We start from the raw sequence: 25,320 nt of genomic DNA, 5'->3' as shown, positions 1-25,320 counted from the left end.
GGTAGATATGCGTTAAGCAATAGAGTCTTAGTTTCTGTCTTGCCAACTCTTTGCTTTGCCTCCATTGGTTCAAATACTGAATGAAGCAGAAGAGTAACTCAAACTGATGAAAATCAAACCCTGTGGTTAGGTATTTTGGTATTTTTCAAATGATGTGTAAAATACTGAGCCAGATTCTCTCAGTGATCAGCTACTGCAGTGAAACTACACTTTAGTCTCTGCTACAATAAGACTTCCAAAATACCAAATACCATCATCATCATTATTATTACTAGGTCCTCCGACATCCCCAGAGCGGCTCACGTACACAGAAAGGACAAAGTCAACCATCACTCTGGATTGGAAAGCTCCTCGCAGTGATGGAGGCAGCCCGATTCAAGGATATATCATTGAAAAGAGACGACATGACCAGCCCAATTTTGAAAGAGTCAACAAGAGACTGTGCCCAACCACAACGTTCCCCGTAGAAGGCCTGGACGAACACCAAATGTACGAATTCCGCGTCAAGGCCGTGAATGAAATTGGCGAAAGCGAACCGTCGCTGCCTCTCAACGTGGTTATACAGGACGATGAAGGTATAGCTGCTCCGTAGAATCACAGAGCTCAGCACCTGCAGTTCTCACCCCAAGCAGTGTTTCTCACCACTTTCCTTCTTTCATTTTTGGCTTGATTCTTTCTTTCAGTTCCTCCAACTATTAAATTGCGGCTCACCGTGAGAGGAGATACCATCAAGTGAAGGCAGGGGAGGCCCGTTAACATTCCAGCAGATGTGACTGGTCTTCCCAATGCCCAAGATCGAGTGGTCCCAAGAACGACACAGTGATTGAAAAACCAACCGATGCCCTTAAGATAACCAAGGAGGAGGTATCCAGAAGTGAAGCTAAAACCGAGCTGAGCATCCCAAAATCCGTCCGGGAAGACAAAGGCACTTATACGGTTACTGCCTCCAATCGTCTTGGCACTGTGTTCGCAACGTTCACGTTGAAGTCTACGGTGAGTCATGGCTTTCTCCTGGTGGGAGGAAAAACTACTATCTTGTGGGTCATCTTGTTCTAAGCATATTTGCATTCCTTTCCCATAGACCGTCCTTCCCCGCCAAGAACCTCGCTGTTGTCGACATTAAGCTGAATCTTGCTTCTTGACCTGGGATGCCCCTAAGATAATGGGGGGCAGTGAAATCAACCCACTACGTCATTGACAAACGGGATGCAAGTAGAAAGAAAACTGAATGGTAGGAGTCACCAATACTGCTGTTGAGAGGCGATAGGGGTAAGATTTTTTTTTTTAATACCATCCAGCATTCATTAAAGTAACGACCTGTCTTTTTTCTCTATAATTTTGAATTAGTCTAAAACAAGAAAAAGGGTTTATTCTTTCATTCAATCATATTTATTGAGTGCTTACTTTGTGGCAGACCTATATACTAAGTGCTTGGGAGAGTGCAATATAAAAATAACATCCCCCTTCCCACAACAAGCTTACAGTCTGGGGCGCGGGGGAGACAAGACTAGTATAAACAAATATTTTTCATTTTATCAATGCGATTATGGTGATTAAATGGCTTCATAGAGAATTTTGCACGTGTGGCCATTTAGTAAAGACTTTTTGAGGAGGTACCTCAGCTATTCGCTTGGCACTTCTGTAGGTGTGGTAAATAGAAATCTTTTCTTTAACATTCCCCACAGATACTCAAGACATGGTGGGAGTTGGGGTGAAGTGATAGTTGCAGCATCACCCTTGCTGAATTCTTACCCAGGCACAAATTCCCATATATTGCTAAGTTCTTTTTCTAGGTCAGGGATGGCAAGTGCACTGTCCCAGCTGAGGTCTGTGGATTTCATTTTCCATGGGTGCGAAGGGGTGCAGGAAAAAAAATGACACATTCCCTTTTAATCATTTTTAGATCTGGAAACTTATCCGAATGGCCAATATGAGTTCAGAGTCAGAGCAGTGGAACAAGTATGGAACCAGTGATGAATGCAAATCTGACAAGTGGTGATTCAGGATCCATATCGCCCTCCTGGGCCTCCAGGAAAACCAAAGATTCTAGACCGGACAAAAATCATCGATGCTGGTGACATGGACTCCTCCTTTGGACAACGGCGGATCTCCCATCACGGGCTATTGGCTGGAGAAGAGAGAGGTGGGAGGTTCCTATTGGTCACGTGTTAGCCGAGCCCCAATTACGAAAACTGGAACCAAAGTCTGGAGTTCAACGTTCCCCCGGTTAATCGAAGGGGGTGCAATACCAGTTCAGAGCCATGGCCATAAACGCAGCTGGAGTCGGTCCACCTAGTGAACCATCAGATCCCACTGAAGCATCAGATCCTAAATGTTAAGTTTCCAAGGACTTTAAATAAATCCTTGTGGGCGGGGGGGAATTGCCAGTTGGAGAGACTTGCTAAATTCTAGGTAAGGAAAGGCTTGTTGTTCGTAGAAGGCACCTAAAGTCGGTACAACTCTTCCCTCATGCAGTTATGCCAGGGAGCATTCCCCTCAGGATTTCTTTCCCTATTCCATCCCTTTGATACCTGGAGAATAGGGGCCACTTTATTGGGTACCACAGAAATACAGCCAGCCAATGGGTCAGAGAATGCCGAGTCTAGACACTGATCCTCTGTGCTTTATACCAAGGGCAGGTAAGGTTAAAGAGGAAGCATCCATGTTTCATCCTTCCAGAAAATGGAAAAAGTCAGGAAAAAGTAAAATGCTTTGTGTACCTGAAGTCTGGTTTCCAAAATGTAAAAGTCTCTGAGTCAATCTCATTGCCACCCCAAAATGGTTAGCTGAGTTCACAGGAGAGTGCTGAGGGACATAAAATTAAAGGATTGATCCCCCATAAATTAGTGTTGTTACTACTCTTTTATGTGTGTTTTCCCCAAAATAATATCTTCTTTTGTAATTGTCATGCTTTTCTAAAGTCTTTAAAACAACGATCACTAACTATATGACTGTTTCATAAACTATACACATTATCTCAGACAGCTCTTCTAAACACACTTCGTTGTTTCATTATTAGACCCACCTGGAGCCCCATCAACCCCAGAAGTCAAAGACAAAACCAAGTCATCAGTAACCCTAGCATGGAAACTCCAGCAAAAGGATGGTGGGAGCCCAATAAAAAGGATATATTGTTGAAATGCAAGAAGAAGTACATCTGACTGGAAGAGAGTGAATCCAGACAAACTTCTGCCTACCTGTGAATGTGTGGTACCTAATTTGAAAGAACTCCAAAATACAGATTCCGCGTGAAAGCTGTGAATGATGCAGGAGAATCTGAACCAAGTAGGCACCACAGCAGAGATACCTGCTACTGATATTCAAGGTACCAGTTTAAAATGCATCATGTACTTTACTGCTTAATTAATTTGTATTGCAGGCAAAATGAAGAATGAATTGATAGGGACTATTGCATAGAAAGGTCCTAAAGAGGTCATCAGGCAAGCCTGCTGACTCTCTTGAAAAATGAACAAACTTTTTTTGTTAGTTCTTTTGGTCTTTTTGATGGTATTTGTCATTCAGTCGCATTTATTGAGAGCTCAGAGTGTGCAGAGCACTGTACTAAGGGCTTTGGGAGAGTTACAGTAAACAGACACATTCTCTACCATAACGAATTTACAGTCTAGAGGATGCTTACTATGTGTCAGGCCCCTTACAGTGCACTGTGGTAGATACAAGCTAATCTGGTGAAAACATTCTATGTCCCACCTAGCTCTCAATTTAATCCCCCATTTTACAGATGTGGTAACTGAAGTGCAGAGAAGTTAAATGAATTGCCCAGGGTCACACTGCAGACAAATGGCAAAGCTAGGTTTAGAACCCAGTCCTCTGACTCCAAGGACTGGGCTCTTTCCACTAGGCCAAGCTTCTTCTCATTCAATAAAGGGACGAATATTCATTGTGCTCCCTATTCTTGCAGAGAACCTGAAGTTTCATCGACATCGGTGCCCAGGATAGCCTGGATGTGCCGTGCAGGTTCACAATTAGGATTCCAGCTGTCATCAAGGGACGCCCAACTCCAAAAAACATCTTGGGAATTTGATGGCAACCAAGAAGGCAGTTAAGGTAGAAGGATAATTTATTACTGAATCTCCAGCTGGTCTGTTTCAAGGAGTATCTTATTATGTACATTCTGATTATTCTTTCTTGTAGGAGGGAGTTCAACGATATTCCTGAAGATGCACAGGTAGGATGAGAAATTTCAAATAATTTGTAGAATGCTAATTCTGTGCCAGTATTCTTGGATAAAATGCCTACATTCCTATTTCTTTTTTGTGCATGCAGTTGAAACAGCTAAGGAATCTTCAGTAATTGTTATTCCTGAATGTACTCGGAGGCCACACAGGAAGATATAGTATTACAGCAAAGACAAGCTGGACAGAAAACCGCCCATTGTAGAGTTAAAGTCATGGGTAAGACTAAAATGAAAAATCCAAAGTGGTTGAGTGAATGATATCTACCATTTCTTAGCTACTTTAGGGAGGATTCTTACAATTGTGTTTTTGCCTCAACAGATTGTCACCAGGGCCCCCCAAGATCTGAAAGTCAGTGACATTACTAGGGGCAGCTGCAACTTTCCTGGAAGATGCCCGGATGATGACGGTTGGAGACAGAATCAAGGCTACGTCATAGAGAAAAAGACCATCGATGGCAAAGCGTGGACCAAAGTCAATCCAAAACTGTGAAGCACTTCATTGTGGTCCTGATCTCATTGCTGAGCAACAGTATTTCTTCCGAGTACGCGCAGAAAACCGTTTTGGCGTTGGTGCTCCGGCAGAAACAATTCAGCGGACCACAGCAAGAGATCCAATATGTAAGTTTTGGCCTGAATAGAATCTTTCTACTCCCCAATCAGTAGTATTTATTGAGCACTTACTGTGTGCAGAGCACTGTACTAAGCTCTTGGGAGAATGCAATTGACCAGAGTTAGCCAACAGGTTCCCTGCCCACAATGAGCTTAGAGTTTAGAGGGAGAGATAGACATTTTTATATATATATATAAAATTTCTAATATATATATTTACATAAGTACTGTGGGTTGAGGATGAGCTATGGATCTATCTGCTTAAGAGAAGCAGTGTGGCTTAGTGGCAAGAGCACGGGCTTGAGAGCCAGAGATTGTCGGTTCTAATCCCAGCTCCGCCACTTATCAGCTATGTGACTTTGGGTGAGTTCTCTGCCTCAGTTACCTCGTCTGTAAAATGGGCATTAAGACTGTGAGCCTCCGTGGGACAACCTGATTACCTTGTATCTACCCAGTGCTTAGAACAGTGCTTGGCACATAGTAAGTGCTTTACAAATACCAGCATTACTATTACCCCTGACATACTTTTGTTTGCACCTTTACAGTTCTCCTGATCCACCCATTAAGCTCAAGATTGGTCTTCATCACCAAGGACACTGTCAGTCTGACTTGGAACCTCCAAAGAACGATCGCGGGGCCCCAGTTACACATTACATTGTAGAACGCCTTGCCTGGGATCCTACTGGAAACAAGGAGGCATGAAACAATGCACACTAAGGCGGAGTGGAAGAACCAAGTTTACTGTGGAGGACCTACAGGAGGAGGAGAATATGAATTTAGGGTCAAAGGCCTGTCAATGAAGCAGGGGTCAGCAGACCTTCAGCTACGCGTTGGCCCAGTCATTGTGAAAGATCAAACATGTAAGTACTGGGAAAGAGTTGGCCTCATCCACTAAAGGCTAGAAACTCATTCTCCATCTTTCTTCTGTCAATAGTCACCCTTCCATTTCTCCTATGTATGCTTTGAGAATAGATGAGGTAGCATTCACAAACTACAAGGAAAACAGCATTATGTCCTTCAATTCATTCACAGTTTAAGGAACTCATCCATCGCTCTAAAATTTTAAGGAACGAGGAGTCATAATCACTCAAATAATGATCGAGTTCTGGCTTAAGATTCTTTTTCCTCAAAAAAAAAAAAATTACCCTGAACTTCTATGTGTTGAAATGTTGGGAGAATGAATTATTCGTTATTATAATAATTACATATATACTACTCTAGTTACTCCAGTTTTTCCTCCTAACCCAAGTAGTGAGCTTCATTCCTTCATAGACAGATGGGGAGAGTCATCCTTTCTTCACTTTCAAATTCTCCCCTTCAGAGTGGCTTGCACAGGGCAAAGGCTTAGAAATTGCTCAAGTGCCACTGACAACCTACTGCCTATGTGATCCAATCACTCTTTAAAGGGCAAAAGACAGAATTACCAATGAGTGTCTTCTTTTTACGTCACTCTTTAGTAGTACACAGCTAAGTCGGCCTTTCTACCCAGATGCAGAGCCTGGATCATATCCAGTCTCACTTTGACTGTGGAAGGAATCCAATTCATTTTAATTGCAGGAAAATAGCTAAAAAGCTTGACTATTCCCATATTGTTTTAGACAGCCGGATTAAATCATCCCTGGTGTCGGCGTCTCTTGTGTCTTTCTGGAATTCAAGAATCTGTGTATTTCCCACTGACCCTTGTTCTCTTTGGTCACCTAGGTCCACCATCCATTATCTTAAAGAATTATGGAGTTGAGAAGGAACAGATATTAGCATCGTGGCCAAAGTTAAGGTGTGCCCTTCCTTCACTCACCTGGTTCAAAGCTCCACCAAAGAAGCCCGATGACAAAACACCAGTTCTCTATGACCAACTATCAACAAACTAGTGGTTGATGATACTTGTACCTTAGTGATACCACAGTCCCGAAAAGTGACCACTGGCTTTGTACCACCCTGATGCTGAAACACATCTGGGCACTGCTTCCAAGGAGATGAGACTGAATGTTCTTGGTAATCTAAAGAAGAGTTGGGGAAATGATGTTAAAATGTGCCTTGGGCTTTAGTACAATTGGATAATCATTTTTTTTATTTTTTCAAAATGCAATAGGCCGTCCAGGACCTCCGGTGGGACCTCAATTCGAATCCATTAGCTGATCAAATGACCTTATCTTGGCTTCCTCCTAAAGATATGGGGGATCTTAAGATTACAAACTATGTTATTGAAAACGAGAGGCCAACCGAAAAACATGGTGCGCGTCTCCAGTGAACCTAAAGAATGCATGTACACAATACCCAATTGTTGGAAGGCCATGAATATGTGTTCCGTATCATGGCACAGAATAAATATGGCATCGGGGAACCCCCTCGACAGTGAACCCGAGACAGCCAGAAATCTTTTCTGTAAGTAGAGCAACCCTTATCTGTAGCAACATTTTCCAGTCAGCCAGTATATTTATTGAGTGTTACTGTGCGCAGAGCACTGTAATAAGCACTTGGGAGAGTATGATATAACAATATAATAGACACATTCCCGTTATACAAAAAGCTTACAGTCTAAAGGGGGAGGCAGACGTATAAATAAATATTCCAGATATACCAATAAGTGCTGTGAAGTTGAGACGGGGGGATGAATAAAGGTAGCAAGTCAGGGTGTGGCAGAAGGGAGTTGAAGAAAAGGAAAAGAGGGCTTAATCAGGGAAGGCCTCTTGGAGGAGGTGCGCCTGCAATAAGGTTTTGAAGGTGGGAAGAGTAATTATCTGTTGGATATGAGAGGGAGGGTAATCCAGGCCAGAGTCATGACATGGGTGAGAGGAAGCCGGTAAGATAGACGAGATCGAGGTCCAGTGAGAAGGCTAGCATTAGATGAGTGAGGTGTGCAGGCTGGGTTGTATTAGGAGTTCCAGGTGTAATGCAAATTTCTTTTCATCCATATTTTGCTGCCATGCTTTGTTATTTTCTTCAGCTGTTCCCGGGGCACCGGACAAACCAACGGTGAGCAGCGTGACCCGGGACTCCATGACCGTCAACTGGGAAGAGCCAGAGTATGATGGCGGCTCTCCTGTGACGGGTTACTGGCTGGAGATGAAGGACACCACTGGAAAGAGATGGAAGAGAGTCAACCGGGACCCTATCAAGGCTATGACATTGGGTGTCTCTTACAAAGTGACAGGCCTTATCGAGGGCTACGACTATCAGTTCCGCGTCTACGCCATCAACGCGGCTGGGGTTGGCCCCGCCAGCCCTCCATCTGACCCTGTAACGGCTAGAGATCCAATTGGTGAGTTTGGCGTCTCTTCTTGTTTTTTATTTCCACGGGAAAAAATTGGGCCGTCTTGCTATAATGGTATAATGTCCTCCAGCCCCACCAGGTCCTCCCTTCCCCAAAGTTACCGACTGGACAAAATCTACTGTGGATCTGGAATGGACTCCCCCTGTAAAGGATGGTGGGTCCAAAATAACCGGGTACATCGTCGAGTACAAAGAAGAAGGAAAGGAAGAATGGGAAAAGGTAGTTATGATAGCATTTGCTTGATTTGCCCCTCAGCCTCCACAGCTCAAAACAACACGACTTTAACTATAGAATGTCAGAGTGTTTTTAGTTGTAGTATCCAAAGAGGTAACCAAAATTGATAAACAGTTCAGAGAAGACAAAGAGCTTAATAAATTTAGGTGCATTATTATTTATTTCCTAGAAGTTGAGGACAAAACACAATGCCATATGAGGGTAGTGGCTCTTCCTGCAGTAATAGCCATGCCTGTTAGCTTTACATCTGAGCCCCCTTGGGTACTCTGGCACACTTGGGGATCTGGGGAAAGAGAGACTAGCTTACCTCCATTTGGGGCAAGACAGTCCTCTTCACCTTTCTATTTTTTTCTCCCCATGTCTGATATTGCCAACGACTCCACAAGTCTGCAACTCTCCCTCCTAGACACAGTGGAGATCTGTGGAACTCTGTTTAGAACAGAATCTCCATCCTGACCTGAGCCTAGACAAACTGTCCACTGTTAACTATGCTGGGGTGAGAAACCAGCCTCAACCATTCCACCAGAATTAATTGAGTCAAGGCACCCAAGCCTAGTGCAACTGATTCTCCCCTTCCATGGGACCGAGGGGAAATTGAGGAAGAATAATGCATAGAATCAGAGGATCTGGGTTCTAATCCCAGGTCTGCCCCTTGTGTGCTGTGTGACCCTATGTCGCTTAATTTCTCTGCGCCTCAGTTACCTCATCTGTAAAATGGGGATTAAGGCTGTGAGCCTCTTGTGGGACATGGACCGTGCCCAACCTGATTAGCTCGTATCCACCCCTGTGCTTAGTACAGTGCCTGACACATAGTAAGCACTTTACAAATACCATAAAAAATTACTCCAAAAACATTAAACCAGCCATCCCATTACCATTTAGCCTCTTAGAATTTAAGCTCTTTGCATAATGAAAAAGCGATTTTGCAAATTAAGACTAGAGCAGTCCAGCTCATTGGTGAACTGTCCCATAGGGAATGACTGAATTCTTGATTGCTTATAATATTATAATGATGCTGGCATGTCTGATGCCCTGCTGGGTTTTTTCCAGGCAAAAGATAAAGAAGTGAGAGGAACAAAACTTGTAATACCAGAATTAAAAGAAGGTGCATTCTACAGATTTAGAGTTAGAGCAGTTAACATTGCTGGCATTGGAGAACCTGGAGAAGCTACTGAAGTAATTGAAATGAAGGACAGAATTGGTAATTAATCATGTGCATTTAAAATATTTTTATCATTCTAATGGAAAGTGGAGAAAGGTACTTATTGTTTTGGGGTGTTTTTTTTTAACTCTTTCAGTTGCTCCTGACCTTCATCTGGATGCCAGCGTCAAGGACAGAATTGTGGTCCATGCCGGTGGAGTGATCCGGATCATAGCTTATGTTTCAGGAAAGCCACCTCCAACAGTCACTTGGAGCATGAATGAAAGAGCCCTACCAGAAGAAGCCAAAATTGAAGAAACAGTGATCAGTTCATCTATGGTCATTAAGAACTGCAAGAGAAGTCATCAAGGAGTCTATACTCTTCTTGCTAAAAATGCAGGGGGAGAAAGGAAGAAGACAATAATTGTGGACGTATTAGGTAAATGAACCCCAGATGTATTCATTCCATAATGTTTTCCTGAAACAGTTAAATATTTTAAGATTACCCCTGACATGTATCAGTCCATCAATGGTATTTGAGTACTTACTGTGTGCAGTGTAAGAGCTTGGGAGCGAGCAATGAAATAGAGTTGGGAGACATGATCCCTGACCCTAAAGAACTCAGGAGGAGAAAGACATTTTTAAAATTACAGATAGGGGAAATAGTAGAGTATAGATATATACATAAGTGCCCTGGGGAAAGGGTGACTGTTGAAGCTCTTAAGGGGAACACAGCCAAGCACATTTCCAAAACAGAGGGAAGAGTGGATAGGGGAAATGAAAGCTTAGTCAGGGAAGGCCTTTTGGAGGATGAGGGATTTTAAGGTGGGGAGAGTGTTGGACTGTCATATGAAGTGGGAGAGAGTTCCAGGCCAGAGGAAAGAGGATGGTGGCAAGATAGATGAGATTGAGGTACAGAAAGTAGGTTGGCATTAAAGGAGTAAAGTGTGTAGATTGGTTTGTAGTATGGTAGTAAAAATTGCTGTAAAGTTCCAGAAAGGATTAACGTGTGTAGAACCAAACTGAAAATGAGTGACAATACCATAACTGTAGTTGACAATCCTTCAGAAGAGGCTACTGAAATGCCAGTGGATTTGGATCATCCATATAAAAGTGGATAGAGCACAGGCCTGGGAGTCAGAAGGTCATGGGTTCTATCCCGGATCTGCCCCTTGTCTGCTCTGTGACCTTGGGCAAGTTACTTTACTTCTCTGTGCCTGTTACCTCATCTTTAAAATGGGGATTGAGACTGTGAGCCCTGCAGGGATCAGGGTTTGTGTCCAACCTGATTGGCTTTTATCCACCCCAGTGCTTAGTACAGAAACTGCGAGCCTGTCACTGGGCAGGGATTGTCTATCTGTTGCCAAATTGTACGTTCAAGCACTTAGTACAGTGCTCTGCACATCGTAAGTGCTCAATAAATACTATTGAGTGAATGAATGAACATAGTAAGAGTTTAATACTATAATTATTATAATATCAGAGCCATTTTTTCTCTCTGACCTCCCTCTCAGTCATTTGATATCATTCATAAAAAGTTCAATTTGGAGGTTCCATTTGAATTCCTGTCATTTTTTTTTTTTAATTACGGCTTTAATTTTCTTTGTCTGAGACCAGGGACTACCTAGTACTGGGCAGGCAGAGTCAATTCCAAAGTCCTTTACAGGAGTTAAGTTGTTCTTTTCCTTTCACTCCCAGATGTACCTGGTCCTGTTGGTATTCCCTTCCTTGCGGACAACCTAACTAACGACTCCTGCAAGCTGACGTGGTTTTCTCCAGAAGATGATGGTGGGTCTCCTATCACTAATTACGTCATCGAAAAGCGTGAAGCCGACCGAAAGGCATGGACACCAGTATCGTACACAGTCACAAGGCAGAATGCTACAGTCCAGGGACTGATACAAGGCAAAGCATACTTTTTCCGCATTGCAGCTGAAAACAGCATTGGCATGGGCCCATTCGTCGAGACTGAGAATGAGATCGTCATCAGAGATCCAATAAGTGAGTATACTTGGTTCGATGGATCTTTACTCATTCTTTATGTTTCTGAAAAACCTTTTGAGTACATAAAATCAATTTTGATTTTGCCTGCCTTTCTTCCTTCATTTGGTCCCAATAAAATATTTTGCTAGACTCGATTATTGGTAATTTTCTTATTGTGGACTAATGGACTGAGCTGCAGGAGACCCAACATCTAATCCCAGCTCCACCATTTACCTGCTGTTTGACCTTGGGCAAGTCATTTAACTTCTCTGTACCTCAGTTTCCTCATCTGCACAATGGAGGTTAAATATCGGAGAAGCAGTGTGGCTCAGTGGAAAGAGCATGGGTTTAGGAGTCAGAGGTCATGGGTTCTAATCCTGGCTCCGCCACCTGTCAGCTGTGTGACTTGGGGCAAGTCACTTCACTTCTCGTGCCTCAGTTACCTCATCTGTAAAATGGGGATTAAGAGCCTAATGTGGTACAACCTGACTACCCTGTATGTACCCTGGCGTTTAAAACAGTGCTTGGCATATAGTAAGTGCTTAGCAAATATCAACATTCTTATTATATCTGATCTTCCCCTCGGCATGGAAACCCCATATGAGTCAGGGATTGCGTCCAATCTGAATATATTGTTTCTACTCGAGCTGATAGTAAGCACTTAACAAGTGATAATTATTCTTTATTATTGCAAAAGAGCAAACAATCTACTATTCAAATAGAGTCCTCTAGAAGATGTCTACAGGACATTACCACAGTGCTGACCAAAAACTGTTTTCAATATTTCATTCCCTGCCTTCATTCACAGCTGTTCCTGAGCGTCCAGAAGATCTGGAAGTCAAAGAAGTTACCAAAAGCTCTGTTTCTTTGACCTGGAACCCACCTAAGTATGATGGAGGATCAGAAATCATTAACTACGTACTAGAAAGCCGTCTGATCGGAAGTGATAAGTTCCACAAAGTTACAAAGGATAACTTGCTTAGTAGAAAATACACCGTGAAAGACTTGAAGGAAGGAGATACTTACGAGTTCCGTGTAAGCGCAGTCAATATCGTCGGGCAAGGCAAGCCCTCGTTTTGCACCAAACCAATCACCTGCAAGGATGAACTCGGTACGGGTCTCATGTTGTTTTCTTGTATCATTTGACATTTGCCAGTACTCTGCCATCTGTTCATAAATCTGACTCTTAAAATTATGTATTTAGCTCCTCCAACGCTGGAACTGGACTTCAGGGATAAGCTTATAGTCCGAGTTGGTGAAGCTTTTGCCCTAACCGGCCGTTACTCAGGCAAACCCAAACCCAAGGTTACTTGGTCGAAAGATGACACCGAGGTGTCGGAGGACGATCGTACAGAAATTAAAACCACTCCAACAACGCTGTCTCTTACAAAAGTCAAAGCCAAACGTGGAGACTCTGGCAAATATTGTGTAGTGGTGGAAAATAGTACAGGATCTAGGAAGGGTGTCTGCCAAGTTGCCGTGGTTGGTAAGTGTCTTTAAATAAGAGTTGAAATGAGCCATCCTGCTCATTCAAATGCCAAGAGAAAGCATGATCCATATGGTGATATTTTTTTCCCTCCAGACCGTCCTGGACCTCCAGTCGGACCTGTTATTTTCGATGAAGTGCACAAAGATCACATGATTGTCTCCTGGAAACCTCCACTGGATGATGGAGGCAGTGAAATTACTAATTATATCATTGAGAAGAAAGACATGAGTAGAGACCTCTGGTTGCCGGTAACATCGGCCAGTGCCAAGACAACGTGCAAAGTGCCCAAACTGCTTGAAGGAAAGGACTACATCATTCGCATCTACGCTGAAAATCTTTATGGCATAAGTGATCCCCTTGTATCTGATGCGATGAAAGCCAAGGATCGTTTCAGTATGTCACTCGATTTTCCCCTAAAATTTCAATTATTTCCAAATCGGTTATGATAGAAACACATTTTGAAATCCCCTTGGCTTATTTTTTTTTTAGGTGTTCCCGCTGCACCTGATCAACCTATTATAACAGAAGTTACCAAAGACTCTGCCTTGGTGACCTGGAACAAACCATACGACGGGGGCAAGCCTATCACCACTTACATTGTAGAAAAGAAGGAGACTAAGTCTAAGCGATGGGTTAGAGTCTCCAGAGAGCCTATTCACCCGTACACCAAGTTCAGGGTACCAGATCTCCTGGAAGGATGTGAATATGAATTCCGCGTCTCGGCCGAAAACGAAATTGGGGTCGGTGACCCAAGTCCACCATCCAAGCCAGTGTTCGCCAGAGATCCGATCGGTACGGTCCTAAAATAGTTCTCTTTGACATTGTTTTACTTTTTTCTTTCTGGTAATATTTCTTAAAACTTCTTGGTGGATTTTTGCTTTTTTTAAATAGCTAAACCCAGCCCGCCTATCAATCCTGAAGCCGTCGATACAACTAAAAATTCAGTTGATTTAACTTGGCAACCACCACGTCACGATGGCAAGAGCAAGATTCTGGGGTACATTGTGGAGTACCAGAAAGTTGGAGATGAAGAGTGGAAAAGGGCCAATCACACTCCTGAATCGTGCCCTGATACTAAATATAAAGTCACTGGCCTTAGGGATGGACAGTCCTATAAATTCCGAGTGCTGGCAGTCAATGCAGCAGGGGAATCAGACCCAGCTAATGTGCCTGAACCAGTTCTTGTAAGGGACAGACTTGGTAAGTAAAATACAACCATGTATTATAAACATTGTATTCAACAAATGAAATCATCCTTCCAAATGAATACAATTGTCATCTTTCTTATAGAACCTCCTGAGTTGATACTTGATGCTAATATGGCAAGAGAACAACACATAAAGGTCGGCGATACCTTAAGACTTAGCGCCATCATCAAAGGCGTTCCATTCCCAAAAGTAACTTGGAAAAAAGAGGAAAGGGAAGTCCCAACTCGAGCAGACATTGAGGTCACCCCCGTTGGTAGTAAACTCGAGATTCGTAATTCTGTCCACGAGGATGGTGGGATTTATTCTTTGACAGTTGAGAACCCAGCAGGCTCAAAGACTGTTTCAGTAAAAGTCGTCGTATTAGGTAATAAATCGTTTTGGGGTCACGATTGCTTCATTCTGAATTTGGGGAGCTTTGGAAATTTTGACTTGAGAAGTTTCCCTGATTTTATTCTCTTGAAATTCTCAGATAAACCTGGGCCACCTAGAGACCTGGAAGTCAGCGAGATCCGAAAAGATTCTTGCTACCTCACTTGGAAAGAGCCACTGGATGATGGTGGGTCAGTTGTTACAAACTATGTGGTAGAAAGAAGAGATGTCGCAACTGCCCAGTGGTTACCTCTTTCAGCCACATCCAAGAAAAAGAGCCACATGGCTAAGCATCTCACAGAAGGCAATCAGTATCTCTTCCGTGTGGCTGCAGAGAACCAGTATGGTCGCGGTCCATTTGTTGAAACCCCTAAACCCATCAAGGCTATAGATCCTCTCCGTAAGTAGCCTCTTTGTGTATATTTAACATGCTTTTATCACCCTGGGTCTTTTTTTTCTTTTCAATCAACTTACTCATCCTATCTCCCTTCCTCTTGAAAAGATCCCCCAGGACCGCCTAAGGATTTGCATCATGTAGATGTTGACAAGACGGAAGTTTCCCTGGTTTGGAATAAGCCAGATCGCGATGGTGGCTCTCCAATCACAGGCTACCTGGTGGAATATCAAGAGGATGGCACCCAGGAGTGGATTAAGTTCAAGACAGTCACTGACTTAAACTGTGTGGTGACTGGTCTAACACAGGGAAAGATTTACAGATTCCGAGTAAAAGCTCAGAACATTGTGGGGCTTGGTCTCCCAGACACAACTATTCCAATAGAGTGTCAAGAAAAACTAGGTAACGGATCGAAGAGTATTGCATATCTTTTTTCAGGAGTTTCATCCTGAAAATTGAATTGTTAATTTCTTTTTTTTATTATTATTATTATTTTCCAGTACCTCCATTTATAGAAATAGACGTGAAATTAATCGAAGGTCTGGTGGTGAAAGCTGGTAGCACTGTAAGATTCCCTGCCATCATAAGAGGAGTGCCCGTTCCCACTGCAAAATGGTCAACCGACGGGAGTGAAATTACAACTGAAGGGAACTACACCGTGGAAACTGACAACTACTCATCAGTACTCACTATTAAAAACTGTGTCAGAAGAGACACAGGGGAATATCAACTTACTGTCTCCAACACAGCCGGCAGCAAAACCGTCGCCGTCCATCTTACGGTCTTGGATGTGCCCGGTCCCCCAACTGGTCCCATTAACATCCTTGACATAACCCCTGACTACATGGTTATCTCCTGGCTACCACCCAAGGATGATGGTGGATCGCCTGTGATCAACTATATTGTTGAGAAAAAGGAATCCAAGAAAGACACTTGGGGCATTGTCTCTTCAGGAAGCAGTAAGACGAAGCTTAAGATCCCCCATCTACAAAAAGGCTGTGAATATATCTTCCGAGTTCGAGCAGAAAATAAGATGGGTATCGGTGCACCCCTTGACTCCACGCCTACTGTTGCTAAACATAAGTTCAACCCCCCGTCTCCACCTGGTAAACCAGTGGTGACGGACATCACCGAAAGTGCTGCAACAGTGTCTTGGACCCTACCAAAATCTGACGGTGGCAGCCCGATAACCGGCTACTACATCGAGCGTCGAGAACTGACCGGGAAATGGGTGCGGGTCAACAAGACGCCGGTGGCTGACCTGAAATTCAGAGTAACCGGACTCTACGAAGGAAATACGTATGAATTCCGGGTATTTGCTGAAAACCTCGCCGGCCTAAGCGGTCCTTCGCCAAGTTCTGACCCGATAAAAGCCTGCCGGCCCTTAAAACCACCTGGTCCGCCCATCAATCCCAAACTGAAAGACAAGACCAAAGAGACAGCCGATCTAGTGTGGACAAAGCCACTCAGTGATGGCGGAAGCCCTATCCTTGGCTATGTTGTGGAATGCCAGAAACCTGGAAAGGCACAGTGGGAGAGAATTAATAAAGATGAGCTCATCAGGCAGTGTGCTTACAGGGTACCGGGCCTTATTGAAGGCAATGAATATCGATTCCGCATCAAAGCGGCGAACATCGTCGGAGAGGGAGAACCCAGAGAGCTTCCAGAATCTGTGCTCGCCAAAGACATTCTCCATCCCCCGGAAGTTGAACTCGACGTGACCTGCCGGGATGTGATCACGGTTCGCGTAGGCCAGAACATCCGCATCGCCGCTCGAGTGAAAGGCAGGCCGGAACCAGACATCACGTGGACCAAGGAAGGCAAAGTACTGGTCAAAGAAAAACGTGTTGACCTGATTAAGGAATTACCGCTCGCCGAGTTGCACATTAAAGAAGCCGTGAGGGCCGATCACGGCAAATACATCATTTCAGCAAAGAACAGCAGTGGACACGCACAGGGCACGGCTGTCGTTAATGTCCTCGACAGACCAGGGCCCTGCCAGAATTTGAAAGTTACCAATGTGACCAAGGAGACTTGTACAGTTTCTTGGGAAAACCCACTAGATAACGGTGGTTCTGAAATAACCAATTTTATAGTAGAATATCGTAAACCGAGCCAAAGAGGGTGGTCCATTGTCTCCTCAGATGTCACTAAACGATTGATCAAAGCCAACCTCTTAGCCAACAATGAATACTTCTTCCGCGTTTGTGCAGAGAATAAAGTTGGAGTAGGGCCGACGGTTGAAACGAAAACACCCGTTCTGGCTATTAACCCAATCGACAGGCCCGGGGAGCCTGAAAACCTTCATATTGCTGAAAAAGGCAAAACATTCGTCTACCTGAAGTGGAGGAGACCAGATTACGATGGTGGCAGCCCCAACTTATCTTACCACGTCGAGAGGCGACTGAAAGGCTCAGATGAGTGGGAGAGAGTCCACAAGGGCAGTATTAAAGAAACCCACTACATGGTTGACAAGTGTGTCGAAAACCAGATTTACCAGTTCAGAGTTCAGACAAAGAATGAGGGAGGGGAAAGTGACTGGGTAAGGACAGAGGAAGTTGTCGTGAAGGAAGACTTACAGAAACCAGTGCTTGAACTGAAATTAGTCGGAGTGTTGACCGTGAAGGCAGGAGAAACGATTAGGCTGGAAGCCGCAGTTAGAGGAAAACCGTTTCCAGAAGTCTCATGGACCAAGGACAGAGATGCAACAGATATAACCAGATCTCCCAGGGCCAAAATCGACACGAGTTCTGAGTCGTCCAAGTTTAGCCTCATCAAAGCAAAGCGAAGTGATGGCGGCAAATATGTGATCACAGCAACTAACACGGCTGGCAGCTTCACCGCCTACGCCACCGTGAATGTTTTGGATAAACCCGGACCCGTAAGGAATCTGAAGATCTCGGACATCTCGAGCGACAGGTGTAAAATCCACTGGGACCCTCCTGAAGATGATGGCGGCTGTGAGATTCAAAATTACATTTTAGAAAAGTGTGAGAGCAAACGCATGGTTTGGTCTACCTACTCCGCTGCCGTTCTAACACCCAGTGCAACTGTCACACGCCTCATAGAAGGAAATGAATATATTTTCAGAGTCCGGGCAGAGAACAAGATAGGGACCGGCCCTCCCACAGAGAGCAAGCCAATGGTTGCTAAAACCAAGTTCAGCTGTCCGGGCCGTCCAGATCCACCTGAAGTAACAAAGGTGGGCAAAGAGGAGATGACTGTAGTGTGGAACCCTCCAGAATATGATGGTGGCAAGTCTATCACGGGATACATTCTGGAGAAAAAGGAAAAACACTCAATACGATGGGTTCCTGTCACAAAAGCCGCAATTCCGGAGAGACGTATGAAAGTTCAAAATCTCATCCCGGGGCATGAATACCAGTTCCGCGTCAAGGCTGAAAATGAAATCGGAGTGGGAGAACCCAGTTTTCCGTCAAAACCAGTAGTGGCGAAAGACCCAATAGGTACTGTACTTTCAAACCCCTTACACCTATTGTTAATTTTGCTCTGCTAATGGAGAGCAGAGAGAACATGCATAAAAGATACTCCTAAAAAAAAAACAAACCTAGACTGGGACCACAGAATCAATCTCCTTCCCAGCCAAATCCCACACTGAGTAGAAAATCAGCATGGCATAGTGGACAGAGCATGGGCCTGTGAGTCAGAAGGTCATGTGTTCTAATCCTAGCTCTACCATTTACCTGCTGTGTGACCTTGGGCAAGTAACTTCACTTCTCTGTGTATCAATTATCTCATCTGTAAAATGGGGATTGAGACTTGTAAGCCCCATATGGGACAAGGACTAGGTCCTGCCCAATCTACTTGTATCCACCCCAGCGCTTAGTACATAATAAGCACTTAACAAATACCATAGTCATTATTATTATTAGAAAATCAATTTACCGGAGTTCTACTTCCTCTCCCTTTCCCTACACTGTTTAGGTGCATGAAAGACTGGCAACAGAGAGCAGAGAAAGAAGCAGACACTAGGATTAGATATCGAGGCCCACATAGGAGTTGACTGTGTAGATATTTTTACTTAGCAGATCTCTTGTTGCATAATTTCTTAAAATATATCTTCATTTACAGAACCCCCTGGTCCTCCAACCAACCTGAAGGTCTTTGATACCACCAAGAATTCCATTACTCTCAAATGGGGGAAGCCAGTCTACGATGGTGGGGCTCCAATAATTGGGTATGTTGTGGAAATGCGACCCAAAAAGGAAGATGCATCTCCTGATGAAGGCTGGAAGAGGTGCAATGCTGCAGCCCAACTTATTCATCCGGAATTTACTGCCACCAGCTTGGAAGAAAAGCAAGAATATGAGTTTAGAGTTTGTGCCCAAAACCAAGTGGGCATTGGACGCCCTGCGGAACTAAAGGATGCCATTTCTCCCAAAGAAATACTTGGTAATGTTTTTACCTTTCCTGGGTATTGATCCCCATTTTATTCATTTCTGTGCTCACCGTGTTTACTTTCACAGTCTGAGAACTGACTGACCATCTTGACTTCGGTTTTTCAGAACCCCCAGAGATCGACTTGGATGCCAGTATGAGAAAGCTGGTCACCGTCAGAGCAGGATGCCCCATCAGACTTTTTGCCATTGTGAGAGGGCGGCCAGCACCCAAAGTTACTTGGCGGAGAGTGGGCCTGGATAACGTGGTCAGGAAGGGACAAGTTGATTTGGTTGACACCATGGCCTTCCTCGTCATCCCGAATTCTACCAGAGACGACTCGGGCAAATATTCCTTGACACTGGTGAACCCAGCTGGAGAAAAGGCTGTCTTTGTGAATGTCAGAGTCCTTGGTGAGTAATCAAGCATATCTCCTCCAACCCTCTTTCTAAGGCCTAAATGGCAATGAGCTGATAAGAATGGTGAGAAGAGGAATACACCTGAACTAATGATTTTGTTTTTCAGACACTCCTGGACCTGTAGCTGATTTAAAAGTTTCAGATGTCACCAAAACTTCATGCCACGTTTCTTGGGCACCGCCTGAAAATGACGGTGGAAGCCAAGTAACTCATTATATTGTGGAGAAACGTGAAGCTGAAAGAAAAACTTGGTCAACAGTTGCTTCGGAGGTCAAGAAAACCAGTTTCCAAGTAACTAATCTTGTCCCTGGAAATGAATATTTCTTCAGAGTAACTGCAGTCAATGAATACGGTCCTGGTGTTCCCACTGACATTCAGAAACCAATCCTGGCTTCAGATCCACTAAGTAAGCATTATCTTGCCTCTTTTAACTCTGATTCCCTATTTCAACTTGATTTTTAGATGACTATGAAGATACCTAGGGGCTTGGGCTCTTTAAATTCATATTGGCTAATTGGCAGAAACCTAAAGGATTCAAAACTTTTGGCTTGGCCTCCATTCAGTCAATCAGTCTCATTTATTGAACACTCACTGTGTTGAAGAGCATGGTACTAAGAGCTTGGGAGAGTAAACTACAGCAGAATTAGTAGACAAGTTCCCTTCCCGCAATGAGCAGTGTGGCTTAGAAAGAGCATGGGTTCTAATTCCTGCTCTGCCACTTATCAGCTGTGTGACTTCGGGCAAGTCACTTTTCCTCTCTGTGCCTCAGTTACCTCATCTGTAAAATGGGGATTAGGTCTGTGAGCCCCACGTGGGGCAACCTGATGACCTTGTATCTACCCAAGCACTTAGAACAGTGCTTGACACATAGTAAGTGCTTAACAAATACCTTCATCGTCAATGAGCTCACGGTCCATTGCTGTCATTCCTATTACTTTACAAGGCTAGCCCTGGGCTTTGCAGGATCCAAGGTGAATTAGTCAATGCATCCTCATTCCAAGAGGCCAAGGAGCCTCTTACTGGTGTGAAAGTTACTTACTGATGTGGCATTATGCTCCTTTCACTCCTCCCTCCCTGTTTCCCCCTCTCATCCTCATGATCGAGTCCAGAGATCATTGCTTCCTGGGTCACACTTGAACCCGATCTTTCCACTGGCTAATGTTAAAGACAAGTAATTTTGGTCACCACTTTGGGAGGGGCATTAACTCACAGCAATGAATGCTGAATGTAGCAGCTATGTGCAATCCTCACCCTGAAAGATGTTAGCAGGAAAGACAGCGGTTACTACAATAAACATACAGAGTTGCAGCTACGTACCTCAAGGGGTGTACCTCAGCGAACCTCCAAAATGCTTAATTTAGAATCTGCAAGTAACTTTAGACCCCGCCAGAATTGAGGTCGTCATAAACGGTTGCACCCAAGCTAATCGAACAAAGCGTTCACCTAGACAGGGCTTTTGCCTATGTTATTTGAGTAATCATTTTCATCCTTACCTTTAGGTGAACCTGACCCACCAAGGAAACTGGAAGTAACTGAAATGACGAAAAACAGTGCCGCATTAGCTTGGCTGCCTCCACTGAGGGATGGAGGTTCCAAAATTGATGGCTATATCATTAGCTATAGAGAAGAGGAACAGCCCGCAGATCGCTGGACAGAATACTCCATTGTGAAAGACCTCACCCTTCTTGTCACCGGCCTGAAGGAAGGAAAGAAATATAAATTTAGAGTGGTGGCCAGAAATGCCGTCGGAGTGAGTCTGCCGAGAGAAACTGAAGGAGTGTACGAAGCAAAAGAGCAGCTTTGTGAGTCGCGTTTTTACAGTTACCTGTGCAATCCGGATTAAGCTCTTGGGGAAAAAAAAAAGCAAATGAGGATTTTGATTCAGGTCACAGAATAGGTCCCCTAGAACCTAAGAAAATTTCAAATTTATTGAGGATTCTTCGGTAGGGCAGGGCAACCTATGTGTTAATGATGAATCATGTTTATTTCTGTTGCATTTTCAGTGCCACCCAAGATCCTCATGCCAGAGGAAGTTACCATCAAAGCTGGGAAGAAACTCAGAATCGAAGCCCACGTATATGGAAAGCCCAATCCCATGTGCAAATGGAAGAAAGGAGATGAAGATGTGGTTACATCCAGCCACCTGGCAGTGCATAAGACAGATAACTCTGCAGTCCTCATCCTGAAAGATGTTAGCAGGAAAGACAGCGGTTACTACAGCCTCACTGCAGAAAACAGCTCTGGTGTAGATACTCAGAAAATTAAAGTGATTGTCATGGGTGAGTTAAGCATGGAGACAGGAAGCTGGTGCCAAGATAGCTGGCTGCATAGCCTTCATTTATACCCACTCCCACCATGCTGATGTCATTTCTCTTCATTTATGCAGATGCCCCAGGACCACCGCAGCCGCCCTTTGCAATTACGGACATAGATGCTGACGCCTGCTCGCTGTCCTGGCACATACCCCTCGAGGATGGGGGCAGCAGCATTACCAATTACGTGGTGGAGAAGTGCGATGTCAGCCGAGGAGACTGGGTGACGGCTCTCGCTTCCGTCACAAAAACATCCTGCCGGGTTGGAAAACTCATCCCGGGACAAGAGTATGTGTTCCGGGTCCGGGCAGAAAACCGTTTTGGCATTTCGGAGCCTCTGAACTCCGATAAAATGCTGGCCAAGTTCCCATTCGGTATGTGGATTTCTAAATGGGGGCCGTGTTTCTGTTTCCACAAACTCAGGAAAACAGTGACTCATCCATAATCTTTTCTTTTTCCCAGATGTTCCCAGTGAACCCAAAAATGCCAGGGTCACCAAAGTCAACAAAGACTGCATTTTCGTGGCCTGGGACAGGCCAGATAGTGATGGTGGCAGCCCCATTACCGGTTATCTCATTGAACGTAAGGAAAGGAATAGTCTGCTGTGGGTGAAAGCTAACGACACTCTTGTCCGTTCCACGGAATATCCTTGTGCTGGCCTCATAGAAGGTCTGGAGTACACCTTCAGAATCTACGCCCTGAACCGAGCCGGAGCCAGCTTGCCCAGCAAGCCGACAGAATACGTGACGGCAAGAATGCCGATCGGTAAGTTGAAATATTGTGATAGCTTTGTCCGTGGCTTTATTGATTTTGCATCATCAACCTACTGTTCCCTTGAGGCGTCCATTGCTACACTTCTAGTGTTCCCGACTTGCTCCTCTTTCCACTCATCCCAATGGATTCCTGTCACCTTGTTTGTGCCTAGATCCCCCTGGAAAGCCAGAAGTTATCGACGTTACCAAGAATTCAGTATCGCTCATCTGGGCCCGACCAAAGCACGATGGTGGCAGCAAAATTATTGGGTATTATGTCGAAGCGTGCAAGCTCCCTGGAGACAAGTGGGTACGCTGCAACTCTATACCTCATCAGATCCCACAGGAGGAGTATACAGCCACTGGTTTGGAAGAGAATGCTCAATATCAATTTAGAGCAATTGCCAAGACCGCAGTAAACATCAGCATGCCTTCCGAACCCTCCGACCCAGTGACTGTTATTGCAGAAAATGGTAAGAATCAAGCCCATTGAGGATGTATATTCCTCAGGTTGGCGTCCCCTCCTTTGAAAAAGAAGTCCGATATCCTGAGTTTTCAATAGACTGTTAAAATCGCCTTTTCTCTGACTTCTTGCAGTTCCTCCCCGGATAGAACTGAGCGTGGCCATGAAGTCATTACTTACTGTTAAAGCTGGAAGCAATGTTTGCCTGGATGCTACTGTGTTCGGTAAACCTATGCCGACCATTTCTTGGAAGAAGGATGGAACAGTTCTAACTCCAGCTGAAGGCATAAAGATGACCACGAAACGGAACCTGTGCACTTTGGAGCTGTTCAGCGTGAACAGAAAAGAGACGGGAGATTACACAATTACTGCTGAAAATGCAAGTGGTTCCAAATCAGCTACCATTAAGCTTAAAGTATTAGGTAAGCCAAATATACTTGGATTGATTGTTTTATCTGTGTTGAGATTCTATTGAGGAAATTGAGCATTTTCCAAAGATGGAAAATGTTAAAGTGGGGAAAAAGAGTTGAGGGAAGCAACATGTGTATTATTATTATTATTATGAAATTTGTTAAGTGCTTACTATGTGCCAGGCACTGTTCTAAGCACTGAGGTAGATGAGAGGTAATCGGTTTGGACACAGTCCCTGTTCCACATGGGTTTCACAGTCTTAATCCCCATTTTACAAATGAAGTAACTAAGGCACAGAGAAGTTAAGTGATTTGCCCAAGGTCACACAGCAGACAAATGGCAGAGCTAAGATTAGAACCTACGTCCTCTGACTCCCAAGCCCATGCTCTTGCCACTACTTTGCACTAGTCTCAGCCTTTTAAAGGGTAAATGTTTGGGATTTTAAATTATACTTGTTCCAAAGCCGCACTTAATTTTTTTGTGGGGGTTCCTGGGGCCTCTCTTTTGCAGACAAACCCGGTCCTCCGGCTTCCGTAAAAATCAACCGCATGTACTCCGATCGGGCCATGCTTTCCTGGGAGCCACCTCTTGAAGATGGCGGCTCAGAAATTACCAACTACATTGTAGACAAGCGGGAAACGAGCAGGCCCAACTGGGCCCAGGTCTCTGCAAATGTGCCAATCACAAGCTGCACAGTGGAGAAACTGATAGAAGGCCATGAATACCAGTTCCGGATCTGTGCTGAAAATAAGTATGGTGTCGGAGACCCCATCTTGACTGAACCTGTCATCGCTAAAAACCCCTTTGGTAAGAACCCCCAGTTACACTTTAAGAGTTGACATTTCACTCTTTGAAAATTACAACAGAATGTGAAATTCCCTTTGAAAATCACCCTTTCCAGATGTGCCCGGGCGCTGCGATCCTCCGGTCATTAGCAACATCACCAAAGATCACATGACAGTTAGCTGGAAACCACCAGCCGACGACGGCGGTTCCCCCATCACCGGCTATTTGCTTGAGAAGCGGGAAACCCAAGCTGTCAACTGGACCAAGGTCAACCGGAAGCCTGTTATCGAGAGAACGGTGAAGGCCACCGGACTTCAGGAAGGCACCGAGTATGAGTTTCGAGTTACAGCCCTGAACAAGGCTGGACCCGGCAAACCCAGCGATGCATCTAAGGCAGCATATGCCCGTGACCCTCAGTGTAAGACTTCTTAAATCCTCAAAGTGACTTTTTGCGTGTGTGTGTATGTGTGGGTTCCTCCTCTTATGTCTTGACTTCTGAGCTGTGAGAAGATGTACTGATCACCACTTCCTATCATTTTCACTCTCAGATCCTCCGGGTCCACCGGCTTTCCCCAAGGTGGTGGACACAACCCGCAGCTCCGTAAGTCTGTCTTGGGGTAAACCAGCATATGACGGTGGAAGCCCCATCATTGGCTATCTGGTGGAAGTCAAGAGAGCTGACTCCGATAACTGGGTGAGGTGCAACTTGCCAAAGAACCTGCAGAAAACTCGCTTCGATGTGACTGGGTTGATGGAGAACATAGAATATCAGTTCCGGGTCTATGCTGTCAATAAGATCGGTTACAGTGACCCCAGTGATGTGCCTGACAAACATTTTGCCAAGGACATTCTGAGTAAGTACTGGCTTTCCCCTCCGGCTCTCCCC

The 25,320-nt window shown here is 44.6% G+C and overlaps 1 protein-coding gene across 1 annotated transcript in view; it reads left to right on the top strand.

The window, feature by feature from the left end:
• The window catches only part of TTN (titin), a 305,556-nt gene that overhangs the window by 221,236 nt on the left and 59,000 nt on the right, over window positions 1-25,320 (top strand). The window contains 68 exon segments of the mRNA XM_039913043.1: window positions 276-575; window positions 684-781; window positions 783-806; window positions 808-967; window positions 970-993; window positions 1,082-1,121; window positions 1,123-1,180; window positions 1,182-1,230; window positions 1,233-1,269; window positions 1,429-1,439; window positions 1,904-1,953; window positions 1,955-1,991; window positions 1,994-2,058; window positions 2,060-2,236; window positions 2,238-2,334; window positions 3,020-3,229; window positions 3,232-3,287; window positions 3,289-3,325; window positions 3,760-3,763; window positions 3,922-4,021; window positions 4,023-4,056; window positions 4,097-4,113; window positions 4,160-4,185; window positions 4,283-4,334; window positions 4,336-4,367; window positions 4,369-4,437; window positions 4,526-4,696; window positions 4,698-4,817; window positions 5,350-5,498; window positions 5,501-5,557; window positions 5,560-5,664; window positions 6,506-6,538; window positions 6,541-6,586; window positions 6,588-6,655; window positions 6,658-6,728; window positions 6,730-6,796; window positions 6,894-6,933; window positions 6,935-7,005; window positions 7,008-7,034; window positions 7,037-7,078; window positions 7,081-7,145; window positions 7,147-7,186; window positions 7,749-8,063; window positions 8,146-8,294; window positions 9,360-9,510; window positions 9,608-9,889; window positions 11,149-11,451; window positions 12,242-12,544; window positions 12,638-12,919; window positions 13,016-13,315; window positions 13,412-13,714; window positions 13,814-14,122; window positions 14,213-14,494; window positions 14,600-14,899; window positions 15,002-15,295; window positions 15,394-18,360; window positions 18,986-19,306; window positions 19,420-19,704; window positions 19,817-20,116; window positions 21,210-21,512; window positions 21,714-21,989; window positions 22,097-22,396; window positions 22,485-22,787; window positions 22,948-23,247; window positions 23,372-23,659; window positions 24,159-24,455; window positions 24,550-24,852; window positions 24,983-25,288. Coding sequence (XP_039768977.1) covers window positions 276-575; window positions 684-781; window positions 783-806; window positions 808-967; window positions 970-993; window positions 1,082-1,121; window positions 1,123-1,180; window positions 1,182-1,230; window positions 1,233-1,269; window positions 1,429-1,439; window positions 1,904-1,953; window positions 1,955-1,991; window positions 1,994-2,058; window positions 2,060-2,236; window positions 2,238-2,334; window positions 3,020-3,229; window positions 3,232-3,287; window positions 3,289-3,325; window positions 3,760-3,763; window positions 3,922-4,021; window positions 4,023-4,056; window positions 4,097-4,113; window positions 4,160-4,185; window positions 4,283-4,334; window positions 4,336-4,367; window positions 4,369-4,437; window positions 4,526-4,696; window positions 4,698-4,817; window positions 5,350-5,498; window positions 5,501-5,557; window positions 5,560-5,664; window positions 6,506-6,538; window positions 6,541-6,586; window positions 6,588-6,655; window positions 6,658-6,728; window positions 6,730-6,796; window positions 6,894-6,933; window positions 6,935-7,005; window positions 7,008-7,034; window positions 7,037-7,078; window positions 7,081-7,145; window positions 7,147-7,186; window positions 7,749-8,063; window positions 8,146-8,294; window positions 9,360-9,510; window positions 9,608-9,889; window positions 11,149-11,451; window positions 12,242-12,544; window positions 12,638-12,919; window positions 13,016-13,315; window positions 13,412-13,714; window positions 13,814-14,122; window positions 14,213-14,494; window positions 14,600-14,899; window positions 15,002-15,295; window positions 15,394-18,360; window positions 18,986-19,306; window positions 19,420-19,704; window positions 19,817-20,116; window positions 21,210-21,512; window positions 21,714-21,989; window positions 22,097-22,396; window positions 22,485-22,787; window positions 22,948-23,247; window positions 23,372-23,659; window positions 24,159-24,455; window positions 24,550-24,852; window positions 24,983-25,288 — 13,158 coding nt within the window.

This window comes from Ornithorhynchus anatinus, chromosome 9, assembly GCF_004115215.2.
Source record: "Ornithorhynchus anatinus isolate Pmale09 chromosome 9, mOrnAna1.pri.v4, whole genome shotgun sequence".
Classification (NCBI taxonomy): Eukaryota; Metazoa; Chordata; class Mammalia; order Monotremata; family Ornithorhynchidae; genus Ornithorhynchus; species Ornithorhynchus anatinus.
Note: the sequence above shows the minus strand (reverse complement) of the source record. Positions and strands in the feature narration are given on the sequence as shown.